The sequence below is a fragment of the Melanotaenia boesemani genome, chromosome 6 (genome assembly GCF_017639745.1).
Source record: "Melanotaenia boesemani isolate fMelBoe1 chromosome 6, fMelBoe1.pri, whole genome shotgun sequence".
Classification (NCBI taxonomy): Eukaryota; Metazoa; Chordata; class Actinopteri; order Atheriniformes; family Melanotaeniidae; genus Melanotaenia; species Melanotaenia boesemani.
In genome coordinates this window covers 38479095-38496624 of record NC_055687.1, presented here as the reverse complement: position 1 = coordinate 38496624, position 17530 = coordinate 38479095, and the positions used below count along the sequence as shown (strand labels likewise).

Sequence of the window (17530 nt, the reverse complement as noted above, 5' to 3'; positions counted from 1 at the left end):
GTGAGATGAAGTCCATTTTTAGAGTCTCTGACTGCTGTAGTTTGAGATCGTTGATGCCTGCATGGATGATGATGGTGGAAACTGATGGATTCTCTTGTGAAAGTTCGTGGGCGGAGTGTGAGATGTCATTGACGAGAGCACCTGGGTAGCAGAATGTGTTACACCTGTTTACACGGACATGTCTGATGATGGAGGTTCCTACAATGAGTGCGTCTGGGTGATGTCCATGGGAGGGATGTAGTAGCTGGGGTGTTGGAGGTGCTGGAGACTGGCGGAGTGGACGGCGGGTGAAAGTTTTCTGCGGAGCTGGTGTGAAGATAGGCATGGAGTGGCGAATCTTGCGACCGGCGGGGCGCTCGTGTACAGCGGGAGGGGAGGCCCGCGGCGCCTGGCGCGGGGACCGAATGGGCCGGGTTCCGTCGCCCAAGGGAGGAAATTCCTCAAGACTGAAGAGGTCAAATCTGTTCTGCAGATGTATGTGGTCGGGCGGAGGTGCGCCGGAGCAACGCCCCCCTCTCCCCCGTCGAGGACCGGCGACAGACCAGGGTTCCTCCTGGGACGGTGTGGAGCTCATTGGGATCCTGGGCCTGGCTCCAAGTTGTGCCCAGGACCCGTGCGCGGTGGCTGCTGGTGGAGGGACCTCAGCTGTCGGATGGTGGTCGACGTCCCCAGGCTCACCACGGGATGCGGCTCCGACGACGCTCGGTGTTTGGGAGGGAGCCGCGACGTCAGTCTCCTGGGAGTCCGGCTGCGCTGCTCCGATGATAATGGTGTCCAACAGGACCTCGGCTTCCCGGATCTGGTGTAGATTGGAAATCCTCCTCTCCAGCTCGGATATTTTCCCAGCCATGTGCACACAGTCCACGCAGCCAGACGAGGGTGGAGAGGTTAGTGATGCCATTATTGTCTCGGTTGATGTTAGCTGTTATGAGCTAGCTAACAGTAGTTGGGGCTGGCTGACAGCAGGTTTCCCACGCTCCCTGGTTGGCTTGATTCAGTTCAAGCTCACCTTTTCTCTTTCCCTTTAATCTCACTTCCCAACGTTTCCTGGGTTTTCGGATGAGCTCCGTTAATCGGGTTTAAACTCCAAACAGTACTTCGGACAGAAGGAGTATTCCAGGCGGTTTGTGGGGATATTTCCAGCGTCCTCAAAAACTTCTTGTAGCTGTTATCTTAACAGTTATCTCCTGTTCTCAAACCGAAAACTCTTGAGTTTGACAGCTCAGAGTTGGTCAACCCAGTGTTGCGTTTTTTATGTCTGGATCAGCTCTGCAGTTATGAAGAGCAACAGAGTGATGACATGACGTTACATCAGCAGGGTCTTTATTTCTACGTCTGAGACACTGAACACTGTCTCTGAAACCTCAGGATACAGGGTATCCTGGTCATGACAGCAGCAGCATCACCACATATCCACATTCCTGATCCTGAGGAGGATTATTTGCTCCGAAAATCCCAACAAGCTGATGGCGTTAGCAGCATCTAACAATAGCTAGTGTTAGCTCTTCCGCTAGCCCCTGGCTTTAGGATGCAGTGCAAGATGATCCATTTATGCTAATGCTGTTAGTCTTTCAACTTATTGTAGCTGCTTCTGCATGATGGATGGATGGATGGATGGATGGATGGATGGATGGATGGATGGATGAGTGGATGGATGGATGGAAGGGTGGATGGATGGGTGGATGGATGGATGGATGGATGGATGGATGAGTGGATGGATGGATGGATGGATGGATGAGTGGATGGATGGATGAGTGGATGGATGGATGGGTGGATGAGTGGATGGATGGATGGAAGGGTGGAAGGATGGATGGATGGATGGATGAGTGGATGGATGGAAGGATGGATGAATGAGTGGAAGGATGGATGGATGAGTGGATGGATGGATGGATGGAAGCATGGAAGGATGGATGGATGGATGGATGGATGGATGAGTCAATGGATGGATGGAAGGATGGATGGATGGATGGAAGGATGGATGGATGAGTGGAAGGATGGATGGATGGATGAGTGGATGGATGGATGGATGGAAGGATGGATGGATGGATGGAAGGATGGATGAATGAGTGGAAGGATGGATGGATGGATGAAAGGATGGATGGAAGGATGGATGAATGAGTGGATGGATGGATGGATGGATGGATGGATGGATGGATGAATGGATGGATGGAAGGATGGATGTATAAATGGCAAGCTTATAATAGTTTTGGATTTTTTTATTAGTTTTACTTTTTATTTCGTTTTGACTTTTTATTTTCTAATTCAGTTAGTTTTAATTAGTTTTTAGAGCAAATTTTCTAGTTTTTATCAGTTTTCATTTTTTAAAAATGCTTAGTTTTAGTTTAGTTTTTATTAGTTTTAGTGTTAGTTTTAGTTTTTTGTTTGTTTTTTCTAAATTAGGATATTTGTCAGGTGCAAAATTCAAAATAATCAGAATAAGCACTGTATAATAAAAACTTAAGATACACTTTTTAAAAACTGTATCAGGAGGAGACATGAACAGCATCGACAAATCAAACACAACAGCCCAGAAGACAGCAGCCTTAAGTAAAACAATGTGTACAATGCTGCTTCTGAGATAGCGTGCTAGGTAAAAATCACCATAACAACATACTAAAGACACACATCTACATAACATGAATCCATTCAAGAGACAGTTTACAGTTCTTGGCAGCCAGGAGTCTAAAGGAGATAAATCTGACTCATCACGAACAACCTGAAAAACCCAACAAACTCTAGACCAGAGCTTTAATTCATTCAGATGAAACAATTAATAATTAACTACATAAAGAATTGTACTAAAGGTGCAGCAACTTTAGTACAAATCACTGCAGCTGATTAACAGTTGAGGACCTCACATGTTATACTGGACATGATAAAGCTGTAAATATTTTACACACTGAAAGTGAGCGTGTCTGGTAGAACACAGAACCAGCAGCTGGTTAAGATACTGATCTATCAGCTGGATGCTGATGTGCTTTTCTTTTCTTTTCAGAATTAGAAGTTTAGTCTCCCAGTAAGACCAGTAGAAACTCCTCCATGATCCATCTCCAGTAGGCTGGATTACTGTAATGGTCTTTAACAGGACTTCCCAGTAAGACCAGTAAACATCTGCAGCTCATCCAGAACGCTGCTGCTGGAGTTTTAACCAGGACTAAGAGATCTGAACACATCACACCAGTTTTAAAATCTTTACACTGGCTTCCAGTTTACACTGGTTTCCAGTTTATACTGGTTTCCAGTCAGTCACAGAATAGATTTTAAAACCCTTCTGATTGTTTAAATCCCAGAACGGTTTAGTCCCAGATCACATCTGTTATATGTTCAGAGAATATAAACCTAGCAGAGCTCTTAGATCCAAAGACTCTGGTCAACTAGTCCAAACCAGAGTCCAGACCAGGGTCCAGACCAGAGTCCAGACCAGGGTCCAGACCAGGGTCCAGACCAGAGTCCAGACCAGAGTCCAGACCAGAGTCCAGACTAAACATGGAGAAGCAGCATTTAGCTGTTATGCTGCAAACAAGTGGAACAAACTGTCAGTAGAGATTAAACTTTCCCCAAATGTAGACATTTTTAAATCCAGGTTAAAAACATTTCTTTTTTCATGTCTCTGCATGAAATCTTCATGTTAACTTTTAACTCTTCTTGCTTTTAATAATTTTAATGTAATTTATGATTTTATTGTGCTTCTTGCTATGTGTTGCTGTCTTTTATTATTTCTTAATATCTGTAATGCTTTTGTTTATGTAAAGCACTTTTAATTGTCCTGTACATGAAATGTGTTATAAAAATTAACTGCCTTGCCTTCTATTCTAAACATACATAACCTGCTGTCCAACACTGTAAACAAAAACAAGTTTAAGCCTCTCAAATTCAGCTTTTCAAGATTTTGTGTGTGACTGTGTGTGTGTGACTCATGTCCCCCCCATGCTGCTCGGCCTGGCTGAAGCTTATCTTTCCGTGGAGGGGGGCAGAGAGGCTACCTGGTCCAGGTACTCCTGGTTAGCCTTGTGCAGCTTTTCAAATGAACTTTCAGATTTGTGTTTTTTCCTTCCACATATTCAACCACCTGCTTCTTCTACAAGACACTTTATCTTTGGCATGGTCATAACGAAAGAAATCCCAAATAGAACTCTCCTCTCTTTCTCTAACTTTCTCCATAGCATCATGCTAGCCGGTGGGGCGGAAACGCTGTTGACACGTGACGTTGGACCTTCAGGTGTCGTACGACGCAGAAACCTGGCGTAAATCCGGCAGAGCGAAGTAAACAGATTTCATATCAACCCCGAGGCCTTATGTATGAAATAAATTTACAAAAAACGAAAACGAAGGACATTTTTGCTAAAATTTTAGTTTGTTTTGTAAACACACAATACAGTTTCAGTTAGTTAAACTCTCGTTTTTTTTATTCTAGTTTTCGTTTTTTTCGTTAACAGTAATAACCTTGATATATGGAAGGATGTATGTATGGATTTATATATGGATGGATGGATGGAAATAAAAATGGATGGATGGATGTATAAATGGATGGATGGATGGATTGATGGATGTATAAATGGATCGTTGTATAAATGGATGGATGTATAAATGGATGGATGGATGTATAAATGGATGGATGGATGTATGTATAAATGGATGGTTGTATAAATGGATGGATGGGTGTATAAACGGATGGATGGATGTATAAACGGATGGATGGATGTATAAATGGATGGTTGTATAAATGGATTGATGTATAAATGGATGGATGGATGTATAAACAGATGGATGGATGTATAAATGGATGGATGGATGTATAAACGGATGGATGGATGTATAAATGGATGGATGGATGTATAAATGTATGGTTGTATAAATGGATGGATGGATGTATAAACGGATGGATGGATGTATAAATGGATGGATGGATGTATAAACAGATGGATGGATGTATAAACGGATGGATGTATAAGCGGATGGATGGATGTATAAATGTATGGTTGTATAAATGGATGGATGGATGGATGTATAAATGGATGGATGAATGTATAAATGGATGGATGGATGTATAAACGGATGGATGTATAAATGGATGGATGAATGTATAAATGGATGGATGGATGTATAAACGGATGGATGGATGTATAAACGGATGGATGTATAAGCGGATGGATGGATGTATAAACAGATGGATGGATGTATAAACGGATGGATGGATGTATAAACGGATGGATGGATGTATAAGCGGATGGATGGATGTATAAATGGATGGATGGATGTATAAACGGATGGATGGATGTATAAACAGATGGATGGATGTATAAACAGATGGATGGATGTATAAGCGGATGGATGGATGTATAAACGGATGGATGGATGTATAAGCGGATGGATGGATGTATAAACGGATGGATGGATGTATAAGCGGATGGATGGATGTATAAACGGATGGATGGATGTATAAATGGATGGATGGATGTATAAACGGATGGATGTATAAATGGATGGATGGATGGATGGATAGATGTGTAAATGGATGTATGAATGTATAAATGGATGGATGGATGGGTGTTTAAAGGGATGGATGGATGTATAAACGGATGGATGGATGTATAAACAGATGGATGGATGTATAAATGGATGGATGGATGGATGGATGTATAAATGGATGGATGGATGGGTGTTTAAAGGGATGGATGGGAGGAAGATGTGAAGAAGAGATGGACTATGGGGGAGGAGGCTGGCAGGGTGGGTTGGTTGCTAGGGGAGACTGTGTCAGACTTGCTGAGAGCCAGGCCTGCTATTGGAAGCCACTTGCTGAGCAGCAGAGAAGAGAGAGAAGCAGCTAATGAGTATTGTGGCCTGGTTGCTGAGACAGCACTGGGTTTATTTATAGAGTGATGGCCAGTCAGCCCTTAGATACCAGCGACGAATGAGCTGACAGAGAAGGAGGTGGCTTTAACCAATGGCAGCACAGAACAGGGGATGCCAGATAGAGGAAGTGTTGTGAGTGCCTCTCAGTCTCTTAAAGAGACAGTACAGATTTCTCAGTACTAGGCAGATATTCCCTCTCTCTCTCTTCACAGTATCATATCTGTGGGCAGACTGGGTCTAAAGCAGCACAGCGGTCCTCAGTGATGAGGATTAAAACACTTCCTCTTTGTTATCGTCCAGCAGGACACGTGTAGAAACTCACTAAGGTGTAAATATTGAGTTGAGCCACAGTGTTAAAGGATGAATTTACAAAAACGTAAATTGATGGTTACATATGTTTCATACATGGTCATTTAATGAGAAATGAAAGCATTTGTTTTTCATTTCAATGTCTTTGTGCATGTTTAATTCTCTGCAGATAGCATCAAACTGCTTGTTAGCAGCTTTTTTCTGCAGGGAGAAATATAGACCTTGACCTTTGGCCTGGTTTAGCTCCTCTGACCTGGAATAACGTCAGCCTCCAATGACTGGACCTTAAATGAAGCAGCTATCAGTGTTATTAGGGGAAATGTCTCCAGTTTAACCTGGTTGAGTAGCTTTGCTGTACAAAGAGTTCTTTGATTTCTCTGCGGATCTGGGAGAGGTTTCTTTCTTCCGTTTGGAGGGAACGCTGGGAAGAATGTTTGACTAATTTATCTGCTTTCTAAGTCACTGGTTACTCAACCAGGTTTCATACTTGGATAAAGGCATCACTGACTAGAACAGAGCTTAGTGAAAATATTCCTGACATGTTTCTCTACAACCTGGAATTAAAATCCAACTTTCCCCGGCTGAAGGTGAAGATCTATTTAACTTTTTTTTTTTTTTCTTTTTTTTTTTTTGCAAAGACGATAAAATGTGTGATTTATAAACAAATCCTTCCGATAGTTCTGTAACTTGTATCTCCATATCTGAAACTGTACCGGTACAAATCACGTCAGAAAATACATGCATATTTTACAAGTTTCAAGAAATCTGATTGATTCTTCAGTAGGTGTGTCAGAGAGGTTTTGTACTCTGCAGAACTGATCTGTACTGGTTCCATAGTTCTGATCGCGGGTGCATGCTGGGTACTAGTTGAACTTGTAACTGCATCCAACCCAAACCCAAGAAGGTTCTGCTGCCAGTCTGAAACGGGTCGCTGTGATCGTAAAAAACTGAACTACTGTCCCAGTTTCACTTCTGTGGAAGATTAAAATGGTTCTGTTCTGTTAGTTCTGACCAGTTTCCCAGGTCCGTTGGATAAATGCCGTCCCACAGCATAATAATGCTGCCATCGTGCCCCACAGTGGCGATGGTGCTCTGACAATATTTTCCTGTATGGCCATAGTGGATGAATGTGTATACATGTCCTGCTTTTGGTTTTCCATTCACACTGTTTGATTTCATCTCAGTAGTTACACATTTTAAAGAGAACATGGACTATTTGGAACATGAAGATAAAACGTGGACATTTTTGTTTTCTTCCTTCAGGCAGAATAAAGAGGCCAGTTTCAGACACTTCTACAGCCTTCAGGGGGTCTCTGGGGGGCCATTTCTTCTCCCTCGCCAGGCCAGAATAAGAGATGTGTCAGGAACTCGGCCACTCCCTCTCCACCAGAAATAAAAGCCATCATTAACTGTAACCCGAGCCGTATTCTCAGCCGGGCCATTTCTGTTTTGGCTGATTACTCACGCAGCGCTCTGTATGGTTTAAAGATAAGTTTAGCTTAGCAACTGTTCACTTTCACGTAACAATCCTCACATGTTCCTGCTCCATGTCACGTCCATCCATCGTCCACCATCGTGGCTTTTTACGGACAAATCAAAGAGCAGCTGATCCCATTCTGAACAGATAATATATCTGATCTAGTCCAGCTCTGCTTGTTGTTTTGATGTCAACAACAACAACACTTGTCGAGTTAAGAGTGAAGCTTTCTGGAGTGTTCTGATCTTGTTTTACGATGCCGGCATGTACAATGTGTACGATAGAATAAAGGAGACTGTTTCCACCCAGGGATCTGACTCCGGACGGGGCGGTTTGCACTTCTGAAATGTGGTATTCGTAAAACCCTGGACATTTTCCAGGCCATTGTTGGATTTCTTTCAGATTTGTATTGACATAACTTCCTGTTAAAATATTATTCAGTCTTGGCAGTCTTAGCGTTAGCTGCTAATATAGGAGCCCACGGTCCTAGGGCTAAGATACACTTGCTGTTAGCGTATGTATCATAGCTGTCATGCATTCCTGTTTAGCACGTAGGCCGCCTGCATTGACATGAGGTTAACGTGTCGCTTGCACGAGTTACAATATTGACTTGAATTGCTAGAGGTGCTCATGCGAACAAAAGCATGAACACGACACAGGTAAACACATTGCACAATGAAGAACACTCGTACCTTAACAGCTGGCAATGAATTGGAGGTGTTTGGGGGGTTGATGTCTCTGAAATGTTAGCGATAGATTGACCTTTTCTCTATTTCAGAGTCCAAATGCTGTGTACTGCCCCTAGCGGTGACGTCCACTTTTGAGTGTTTTGGCCGCACCGTGCTTCCGTTGTTTGCAGCAAGTATTTACACAAACAAAACAGAACACTGACGTGCATGCTTGCAGAGCAAGTATATCCCAGCCCTTAGAGCACAGAAGAAAAATAATGCTCCTCTATGGCTGGAATAAAGCCAAGAAGACGTTTCTGATGCACGGTGGCTCCACAAAGCAGCTGAGCTGGAGTTGGTTTAGTGAGGATAGCAGGTAAATAGTAGCAGGAATAACTGGAAATGAGGAAAAAGTGGAAACATGGAAATAGTTTCTGTTGTGTGTTTGTTTCAATAACAATATTTTTTCTCCTGAAAGCCAAGACTTGAGAGAACGATGAGATGAGAAAAGGTTTGGTCACTGTTGATCTGTGTGTTATTTCTACAAAGTTCTGTTAGTAATAAATTCTGCTTTCTTCTTCTGGTCGACCTTTATGCTGCTACATCTATTCATACATTCATTTTACATCATTTTACCTCCCAGTCTGACAGCTGCTACACACTGGTTTATACTGGGATTAAAAGCTGCTACATACTGGTTTATACTGGGATTAAAAGCTGTTACACACTGGTTTATACTGGGATTAAAAGCTGTTACACACTGGTTTATACTGGGATTAAAAGCTGTTACACACTGGTTTATACTGGGATTAAAAGCTGTTACACACTGGTTTATACTGGGATTAAAAGCTGTTACAGACTGGTTTATACTGGGATTAAAAGCTGTTACAGACTGGTTTATACTGGGATTAAAAGCTGTTACACACTGGTTTATACTGGGATTAAAAGCTGTTACACACTGGTTTATACTGGGATTAAATCTGCTACACACTGGTTTATACTGGGATTAAAAGCTGTTACACACTGGTTTATACTGGGATTAAAAGCTGCTACAGACTGGTTTATACTGGGATTAAAAGCTGCTACAGACTGGTTTATACTGGGATTAAAAGCTGTTACACACTGGTTTATACTGGGATTAAATCTGCTACACACTGGTTTATACTGGGATTAAAAGCTGCTACACACTGGTTTATACTGGGATTAAAAGCTGTTACAGACTGGTTTATACTGGGATTAAAAGCTGTTACACACTGGTTTATACTGGGATTAAAAGCTGCTACAGACTGGTTTATACTGGGATTAAAAGCTGCTACAGACTGGTTTATACTGGGATTAAAAGCTGCTACAGACTGGTTTATACTGGGATTAAAAGCTGCTACAGACTGGTTTATACTGGGATTAAAAGCTGCTACAGACTGGTTTATACTGGGATTAAAAGCTGCTACACACTGGTTTATACTGGGATTAAAAGCTGTTACACACTGGTTTATACTGGGATTAAAAGCTGCTACACACTGGTTTATACTGGGATTAAAAGCTGCTACAGACTGGTTTATACTGGGATTAAAAGCTGCTACAGACTGGTTTATACTGAGATTAAAAGCTGCTACACACTGGTTTATACTGGGATTAAAAGCTGTTACAGACTGGTTTATACTGGGATTAAAAGCTGCTACAGACTGGTTTATACTGGGATTAAAAGCTGCTACAGACTGGTTTATACTGGGATTAAAAGCTGCTACAGACATGTTTATACTGGGATTAAAAGCTGTTACAGACTGGTTTATACTGGGATTAAAAGCTGCTACAGACTGGTTTATACTGGGATTAAAAGCTGTTACAGACTGGTTTATACTGGGATTAAAAGCTGCTACAGACTGGTTTATACTGGGATTAAAAGCTGTTACACACTGGTTTATACTGGGATTAAAAGCTGTTACAGACTGGTTTATACTGGGATTAAAAGCTGCTACAGACTGGTTTATACTTGGATTAAAAGCTGTTACACACTGGTTTATACTGGGATTAAAAGCTGTTACAGACTGGTTTATACTGGGATTAAAAGCTGCTACAGACTGGTTTATACTGGGATTAAAAGCTGTTACACACTGGTTTATACTGGGATGTTCCCAATCCTGTACATCATGACATTAATCTCCGAGCCTTCGTCCTGTTTCCAGTTATCCTTGTGGAGTACCCAGCTCTTGGGTGTTGTGATGTGATGGCTCCAAGGTGTAGAACCTCCGCTTTATGTCCACCATGATGGGGATCTGTCCACGGTTATGGATGCATTTCCTTCAGCCTTTATCTGCTTTTATCTTACCATGGTCATGTTGACCCTAGGTTTCCATTGCAATGTCCCCTGTATGAAATTAGCTACCACCAGACGGGTAGAAGTTAAAGCTGAAGTGGGCTCACCGTCCCAACCCGTGCAAACATTAGCTTAAGAGTTTTTGTCTTCGGTTTTTGGTCATTTATTGACAGAAGTATTTAAAGAGGAGAAAAATGAGTCTGGTCCTGCAACAACCAGAGCCATCCGTCAGACTGCTGCGGTCCGTCATCAGGGTGGTGCAGGTGGCTGCATCACCGCGTCAGAGACTTTCATGTTAAAATCAGGATGTTTGTTTGAACTTAGCCAATCTTCTTTCTGTCTCTGCAGGTGTAAGCAGCTCAGGATGTCCGCCCACCTCCTCCTCCTCCTTCTCCTCCTCCTCCTCCTCCTCCTCCTCCACTGCCCAGGGCTTCTCCCTCGCTGAGCCAGCCATGACCAGCCAGCACACACATACACACCCCTCCTTCAGCTCCATCCACTCCATGGCCGAGCAGCAGCAGGTACCACGCTCCTCTGGGTCGCTTCCTCTTCTGTGGTGGTTAAAACCTGCATATTTACCTTGTAAAACCACTAAAACCACACCGCCAGACATTATTAGTAAAACAATGACTTCATACTTAAAGTTCTGTAAATATGGCCAGCCTCCGGGACCTTTTTACTTTTTTTTTTTCTTTTGTTTTATGACAGCAAATGTTAGATGTTTAAATAATTATGCACATTTTTCAGGTTAAAGGCAACATTTTAAATTTGTCAGGTATTTGACGTTATTAATGATTTTAACTACAAAATAGCAGAAAAGTCAAAGGACGGAATTTTTAATCCCATTTCTTTTTTTTAACTATTTAGATGTACATGAAATTTTTTTGAGATGACAAAAATGAAACTGAGCCATTTTACATTTTCTAGAGCAGTTTAGCATGTTTGTCCACAAAGAGGCATTTACCTGCAGAACAGCAGCTCCGCCCTCCCCTCCTGACCCCAACCTCCTCCTTCTGCACAGTCCTTAACCAACTCCACAAATATACAGTCCTGAGACCAGAACCAGGAAAACCTCCATCAGGACCAGAACCAGCAAGGAAAACCTCCATCACAGGCCGTAAGCTGAACCCAGAAAAGACGTTCAGAAACAGATTTTGGCTCCAGGGTCTTTGGACCACACAATTCTTCCTCGAACAAAACGACCACTTCACCTTTAGCTTAAGTCAGAATGATCCAATCAAAGTGATCAAATCCTCTTTTTGTTTTCATGGGTGTTTCATCCAGTATGAGTTGTTTTTACTCTCATTGTTTTTTGTATTGTTTAGCTTTTATTGTTTTTTTCTTTTAACTTTTTTTTTAGCTTCTAAGCTGTTTTCTGTTGAGCACTTTTGTTCAGTAAGGTGCTTTATAAACAAAGTTGTCTTGGCAAACTGTTAAATTGACTAATGTGTTAACTTGAAAACAACTACATCAGCATACATAATTTTTGGGGCATTTTCTCCTCTGTTGGTGCTGCTCAGTGAATCCGAGGAGGCGGCCATCTTTCTTTTCTGTTTACCAGAAGCTGGCCTCTGATTGGTGTAGACGGATCACGTGAGGGCCGTACCACCACTTTAGAAGTAAAATGTTGTTACGCTGAACAGCAGCTAGTGCCGATTTACGGCAGTGATCACGGGACTTGTGCTGGATAATCAGCTCTGAACTTTCGGACTTAAGCTAAAGGCGAAGCAGTTGTTTTGTTCGAGGAAGACCCTGGAGCGAGATGAAACGATAACAGGGTTAACCTTACGGCCTATCAGAACCAGAACCAGGAAGAAAAATCTCCATCAGAACCAGAACCGGGAAGGAAAACCTCCATCAGGACCAGAACCAGGATAGAAAAGCTCCATCAGAACCAGAACCGGGAAGGAAAGTCATCTTCTTGGACCAGTATTGCCAAAGATTGCGAGTTGTATAGTAAATCTACAGAGACCCTCTGCCCCTGAGCAAGGCAGCTGTGATGAGAAGGAAACGGCAGGTGTGTGTTTTTTTCCAAGGACTAAATCTTCTTCAGGACTGAAGGAAACTAAATCTTAGTAGGACTTCTTGGTTTGGAGGAAACTCCAGAAGAATGATTGACCAGAACTGTGGAAACACCAGGATGAACCTGCCTTATGAGGTCTTGCTGTACACATGGGGACAGTGGTTTGGTCCCAGCTGGTACAAAGCTGTTTTTGAGGGCTAAGACTGTGTTTTAGAGTAAGGGTTAAAGTAAGGTTCTGGTTCTGGCTGCACATTCAGCTGTGATGGCTGTGTTAGGAGAGAGCAAGGGTAACCCCGAGGACTGCTGCATTCTCCAGACGACCGCTGATGGCTGCAGCAGAAAGTAATAGAATAATAAAATACTGGAAACAACCTCTTTTTATCCACCAAAGAAACATGCAGATGGAACTGGCTTGCACCGGGTTCGGGCGCCTCCAGCAGAACTTAAAGCCGTTCAGGGCAACCAGCAGCGTGCTCTCACACCACCTGCTGGCAGCTCAGGTCACCTGAAGCAGCTCATCTGGAGTTTGAAACAACTCAAACATGCAGGGCAGGGGCCCCCAAGGACCCCTCATACATATCTGAACAACAGGAGGATTATTCAGGAGAATAATTATTATTATTGATGGATGATAACCTTTTATTTCTTAAATAAAAATTTACATACAAAATTTATGATTCTTTCAAATTAATTATAATTATACATAGTATATGATTTGTGTCATAATCATAGCTTGTCTTTTTTTAATATTTAATATATATATCATTTCAACATGAGACAGGTGTGTGAGGTGTTGCTGTTCTCTGCAGGTGCTGTCTGATATGACCATACTTCAGCGGAGGATCCCCCCCAGTTTCAGAGACCCTGCCAGCGCCCCACTGAGGAAACTCTCTGTTGACCTCATCAAAACTTACAAGCACATCAATGAGGTAAGGCAGATGGAAAAGTTCCACACACACTGTCACACACCGTTTATGTCCCTGATACATCACACGTCTGATTCCTCACATCCACTGACTGATAACCTCTATCGACATCAGGTTCAGTGGAAGAACTAAATAATGAAGCAGTGATCCAGGTTTGGTGGTAAAAACTGGTTCCTGATGTGTCTGACCCTCAGGTGTACTATACCAAGAAGAAGCGACGAGCCCAGCAGGTTCCTCCTGAAGATAGCAGCACCAAGAAGGAGAGGAAGGTTTACAATGACGGCTATGACGATGACAACTACGATTACATCGTCAAAAATGGAGAAAAGTGGCTGGACCGCTATGAGATAGACTCGCTTATTGGGAAGGGCTCCTTTGGACAGGTGAGGTCATGCCAGGAACCCAGCCTGCATCCTCCTCACACTATTCTGGTTCCATGTCAATAGTCAAAAGTATATATTTCTCTGTTGAAGGGTCTCTGTAGATGGTTCCCAGTATATGGTTCTCTGTAGAAGGGTCTTTGTAGATGGTTCCCAGTATATGGTTCTCTGTAGAAGGGTCTCTGTAGATGGTTCCCAGTATATGGTTCTCTGTTGAAGGTTCTTTGTAGATGGTTCCCAGTATATGGTTCTCTGTAGAAGGGTCTCTGTAGATGGTTCCCAGTATATGGTTCTCTGTAGAAGGGTCTTTGTAGATGGTTCCCAGTATATGGTTCTCTGTAGAAGGGTCTCTGTAGATGGTTCCCAGTATATGGTTCTCTGTTGAAGGTTCTTTGTAAATGGTTCCCAGTATATAGTTCTCTGTAGAAGGCTGTGTAGAAGTAATTCTATGTTGCTGTATGTGTTGATGAGCTGAATAAATCAATGTTCACATCGCTATAGATCATATACGTCTTATTTTGACTTAATTTGTTCATTAATTCTTCCAAGTTGTCATAAATACATCTATACTGGACCCCAGAGCTCTGTAGACCACAGTGTTTTTACTCTTCTCTAACTCAGTTCCTACAGTTATACGTTCCATTAAGTCTTTTTTAACCAGTAAGATATTTTCAATCGATCTGCATCTCAAACTTTTATCAACAGAAATTACAGCCCACCTCCTGTCTTATCAGGTTTGTTAATGTAATGTAACTCATATCCATCAAGATGAAAATGAATCCCTCTCTCCTACCTTAACCACGTTTCCAAAATAAAAAAGCAATGAGTTTGAATTCCCTTTTCAATTGATTTAATCTTTTATCTTATTTAAATTTGGTAAATGGAATTACCATTTTTACCATTTATTTAAATTTGTATACATGCTCCTAGAATTAAAATGTATTAATGAAAAGGTATTTTTCCTTTCAATTTTCAGTTTAATCTAAAAGTGTCACCAATAAAATCCTACACGACTCTGGATCTCACTCACAACCTAAATCATACAAACAATACAACAAGTGGGCAGTGGCTTCAGGGAATCCCCCGGATTATAGTCAATGTTTTGCCAATCTATACCTATAGCCTTTGTCCTTGTCTCTGTAGATGGTTCTCTGTAGACGGTAACAGAATAAACCTTCTTCATGGACCTGTCGTAATTGTAAAAGGATCTGACCATAAAGTGATAAAAATTGTTGCCTATCTCTCATTAAAGTCTCAGATGTGTCCTACAGTACCAAAGATAGTGAAGTGTGTGAAGTTTAGGAAACGTGATAAAGATGGTGTGTATTGATCTCACATGTTAGACCAGCTAACCATAAACATCTCTCCCATTCCTACACTAATTAACATGCTGCTGCAACCTGTTTGTTTAATATGGTTTTTAAAAGAAAGTTTGGGGGATGATAAATGTTGCCATGGTGACACATGGGTCAGTTTTAAGCCTTTGCAGTGAGAAGTTATGTCAAAATTACGTCGCTGAGAACTTGAAGTGTTTTCAGGATTCAGATGTGCAGCAGCAGAGTTTCAGACTGAATTCTTGTCATCTGATTCTGCTGTAAACCTGAACCTGGTCACCCCATAGACCTGCTCTTTGGCTCCAGCTTGGAGCACCCCCAAGTGGTCTTTTAAAGGAGTGCAGCTGTGGTCACTGTGATGAAGAACATGGTGAACTCTCTGATGTGATCTGTCTGTCTGCAGGTGGTGAAGGCCTACGACCACCATGAGCAGGAGTGGGTGGCCATTAAAATTATAAAGAACAAAAAGGCATTTTTAAACCAGGCCCAGATTGAATTACGCCTGCTGGAGCTCATGAACAAGCATGATACTGAGATGAAATATTACATAGGTAAGATTAACACACACACACACACACACACACACAGATGGTTAGCAGTGCATTCAGACAAAAATATTCAAGTAAAAGAGAGAAACATTAATATAAGCTAAAAACAGATGTGTCAAACATAGGTCCCACAGCTTGTGACCATAGGTGAGGGTGGGAACGTAGATCGACCGGTAAATTGAGAGCTTTGCCTTTTGGCTCAGCTCACTCTTCACCCCGACAGACCGATGCAGAATCCACATCACTGCAGACGCCGCACCGATCCACCTGTCCATCTCCCACTCCATCCTTCCCTCACTCGTGAACAAGACCCCGAGATACGTGAACTCCTCCACTTGGGGCAGGACCCTATTGCAGACCCGGAGAGAGCACTCCACCCTTTTCCGGCTGAGGACCATGGTCTCGGACTTGGAGGTGCTGATTCTCATCCCAGCTGCTTCACACTCGGCTGCAAATCGCTCCAGTGAGAGCTGAAGATCACGGCCTGACGAAGCCAACAGAACCACATCATCCGCAAAGAGCAGAGACCCAATCCTGAGACCACCGAACCGGATCCCCTCAACACCTCAGCTGTGCCTAGAAATTCTGTCCATAAAGGTTATAAACAGAATCAGTGACAAAGGGCAGCCTTGGTGGAGTCCAACCCGCACTGGAAAAGACTGATTTACTGCCGGTGATGCGGACCAAGCTCTGGCACCGGTCGTACAGGAACCGGACAGCTCATACAAGCAGGTCCGGCACTCCATACTCCCGGAGTACTCCCCACAAGAGTCCCCAGGGGACACGGTCGAACACCTTCTCCAAGTCCACAAAGCACAAAGACTGGTTCAGCAAACTCCCATGTGTTGGTAGGATTGAGGAGGTCTTCGAAGTATTCCCTCCACCGCCTCACAACATCCCGAGTCAAGGTCAGCAGCCCCCCATCCCCACTGTACACAGTGTTGATGGAGCACTGATTTTTCCTCCTGAGCTGCCGGATGGTGGACCAGAATCTCCTCGAAGCCGTCCAGAAGTCATTCTCCATGGCCTCTCCAAACTCTGGCCATGCCCGAGTTTTTGCCTTAGCGACCGCCGAAGCTGCGCTCCGCTTAGCCCGCCGATACCCATCAGCTGCCTCTGGAGTCCCACAGGCCAAAAAGACCCGATAGGACTCCTTCTTCAGCTTGACGGCATCCCTTACTGCCGGTGTCCACCAACAAGTTTGGGGGTTACCGCCACGACAGGCACCAACGACCTGTCGACCTAACCCTAACCCCGACAACATCGCTCCTAGCATCTTCAGGACCCGCAAACTCCACCACGGTGCTGCCATCTTACTGTGGCTCATAGAAGTGTGATATACAATACAAATCTTAACTATTTTTATATGTGATGTTAGAAAATTACAAAATTTGTAAAGGATCAAATGTAAATAAACAATCTATTAATAACAATAGTTTTATGAATAAGATTTTATGATATAAACAATAATTAAAAATGAGCTACCAGCTCAGTAAAACCATTTCCATCACCAACAAACGCAGTTAATGCAACAATAATTAAATTTTCAGGTACACAAAGTCTGAAAAACATGTAAACAAAGATGATGTTTCCCCATGAACATGAACAAACGACTCCTCTACTGAAAGCTCACATCTCACAGATTCCACAGCTGGAAGTTTCATCTCGATACGACCAAGATTCACCGAACCAGAGACA

The 17530-nt window shown here is 42.8% G+C and overlaps 1 protein-coding gene across 4 annotated transcripts in view; it reads left to right on the top strand.

Annotated features, from left to right (window-relative positions):
- dyrk1b (dual-specificity tyrosine-(Y)-phosphorylation regulated kinase 1B) overlaps positions 1–17530 on the top strand; it is a 79742-nt gene that overhangs the window by 52382 nt on the left and 9830 nt on the right. For all 4 annotated transcript variants that reach the window (XR_006010798.1, XM_041988154.1, XM_041988156.1 and 1 more), the window contains 4 exons: positions 10970–11142; positions 13454–13573; positions 13765–13953; positions 15688–15835. Coding sequence is in view for 3 of the 4 variants with exons in the window: in XM_041988154.1 (XP_041844088.1) it covers positions 10970–11142; positions 13454–13573; positions 13765–13953; positions 15688–15835 (630 nt within the window). In the remaining variant the exon portion in view is untranslated. The remainder of the gene's footprint in view (positions 1–10969; positions 11143–13453; positions 13574–13764; positions 13954–15687; positions 15836–17530) is intronic.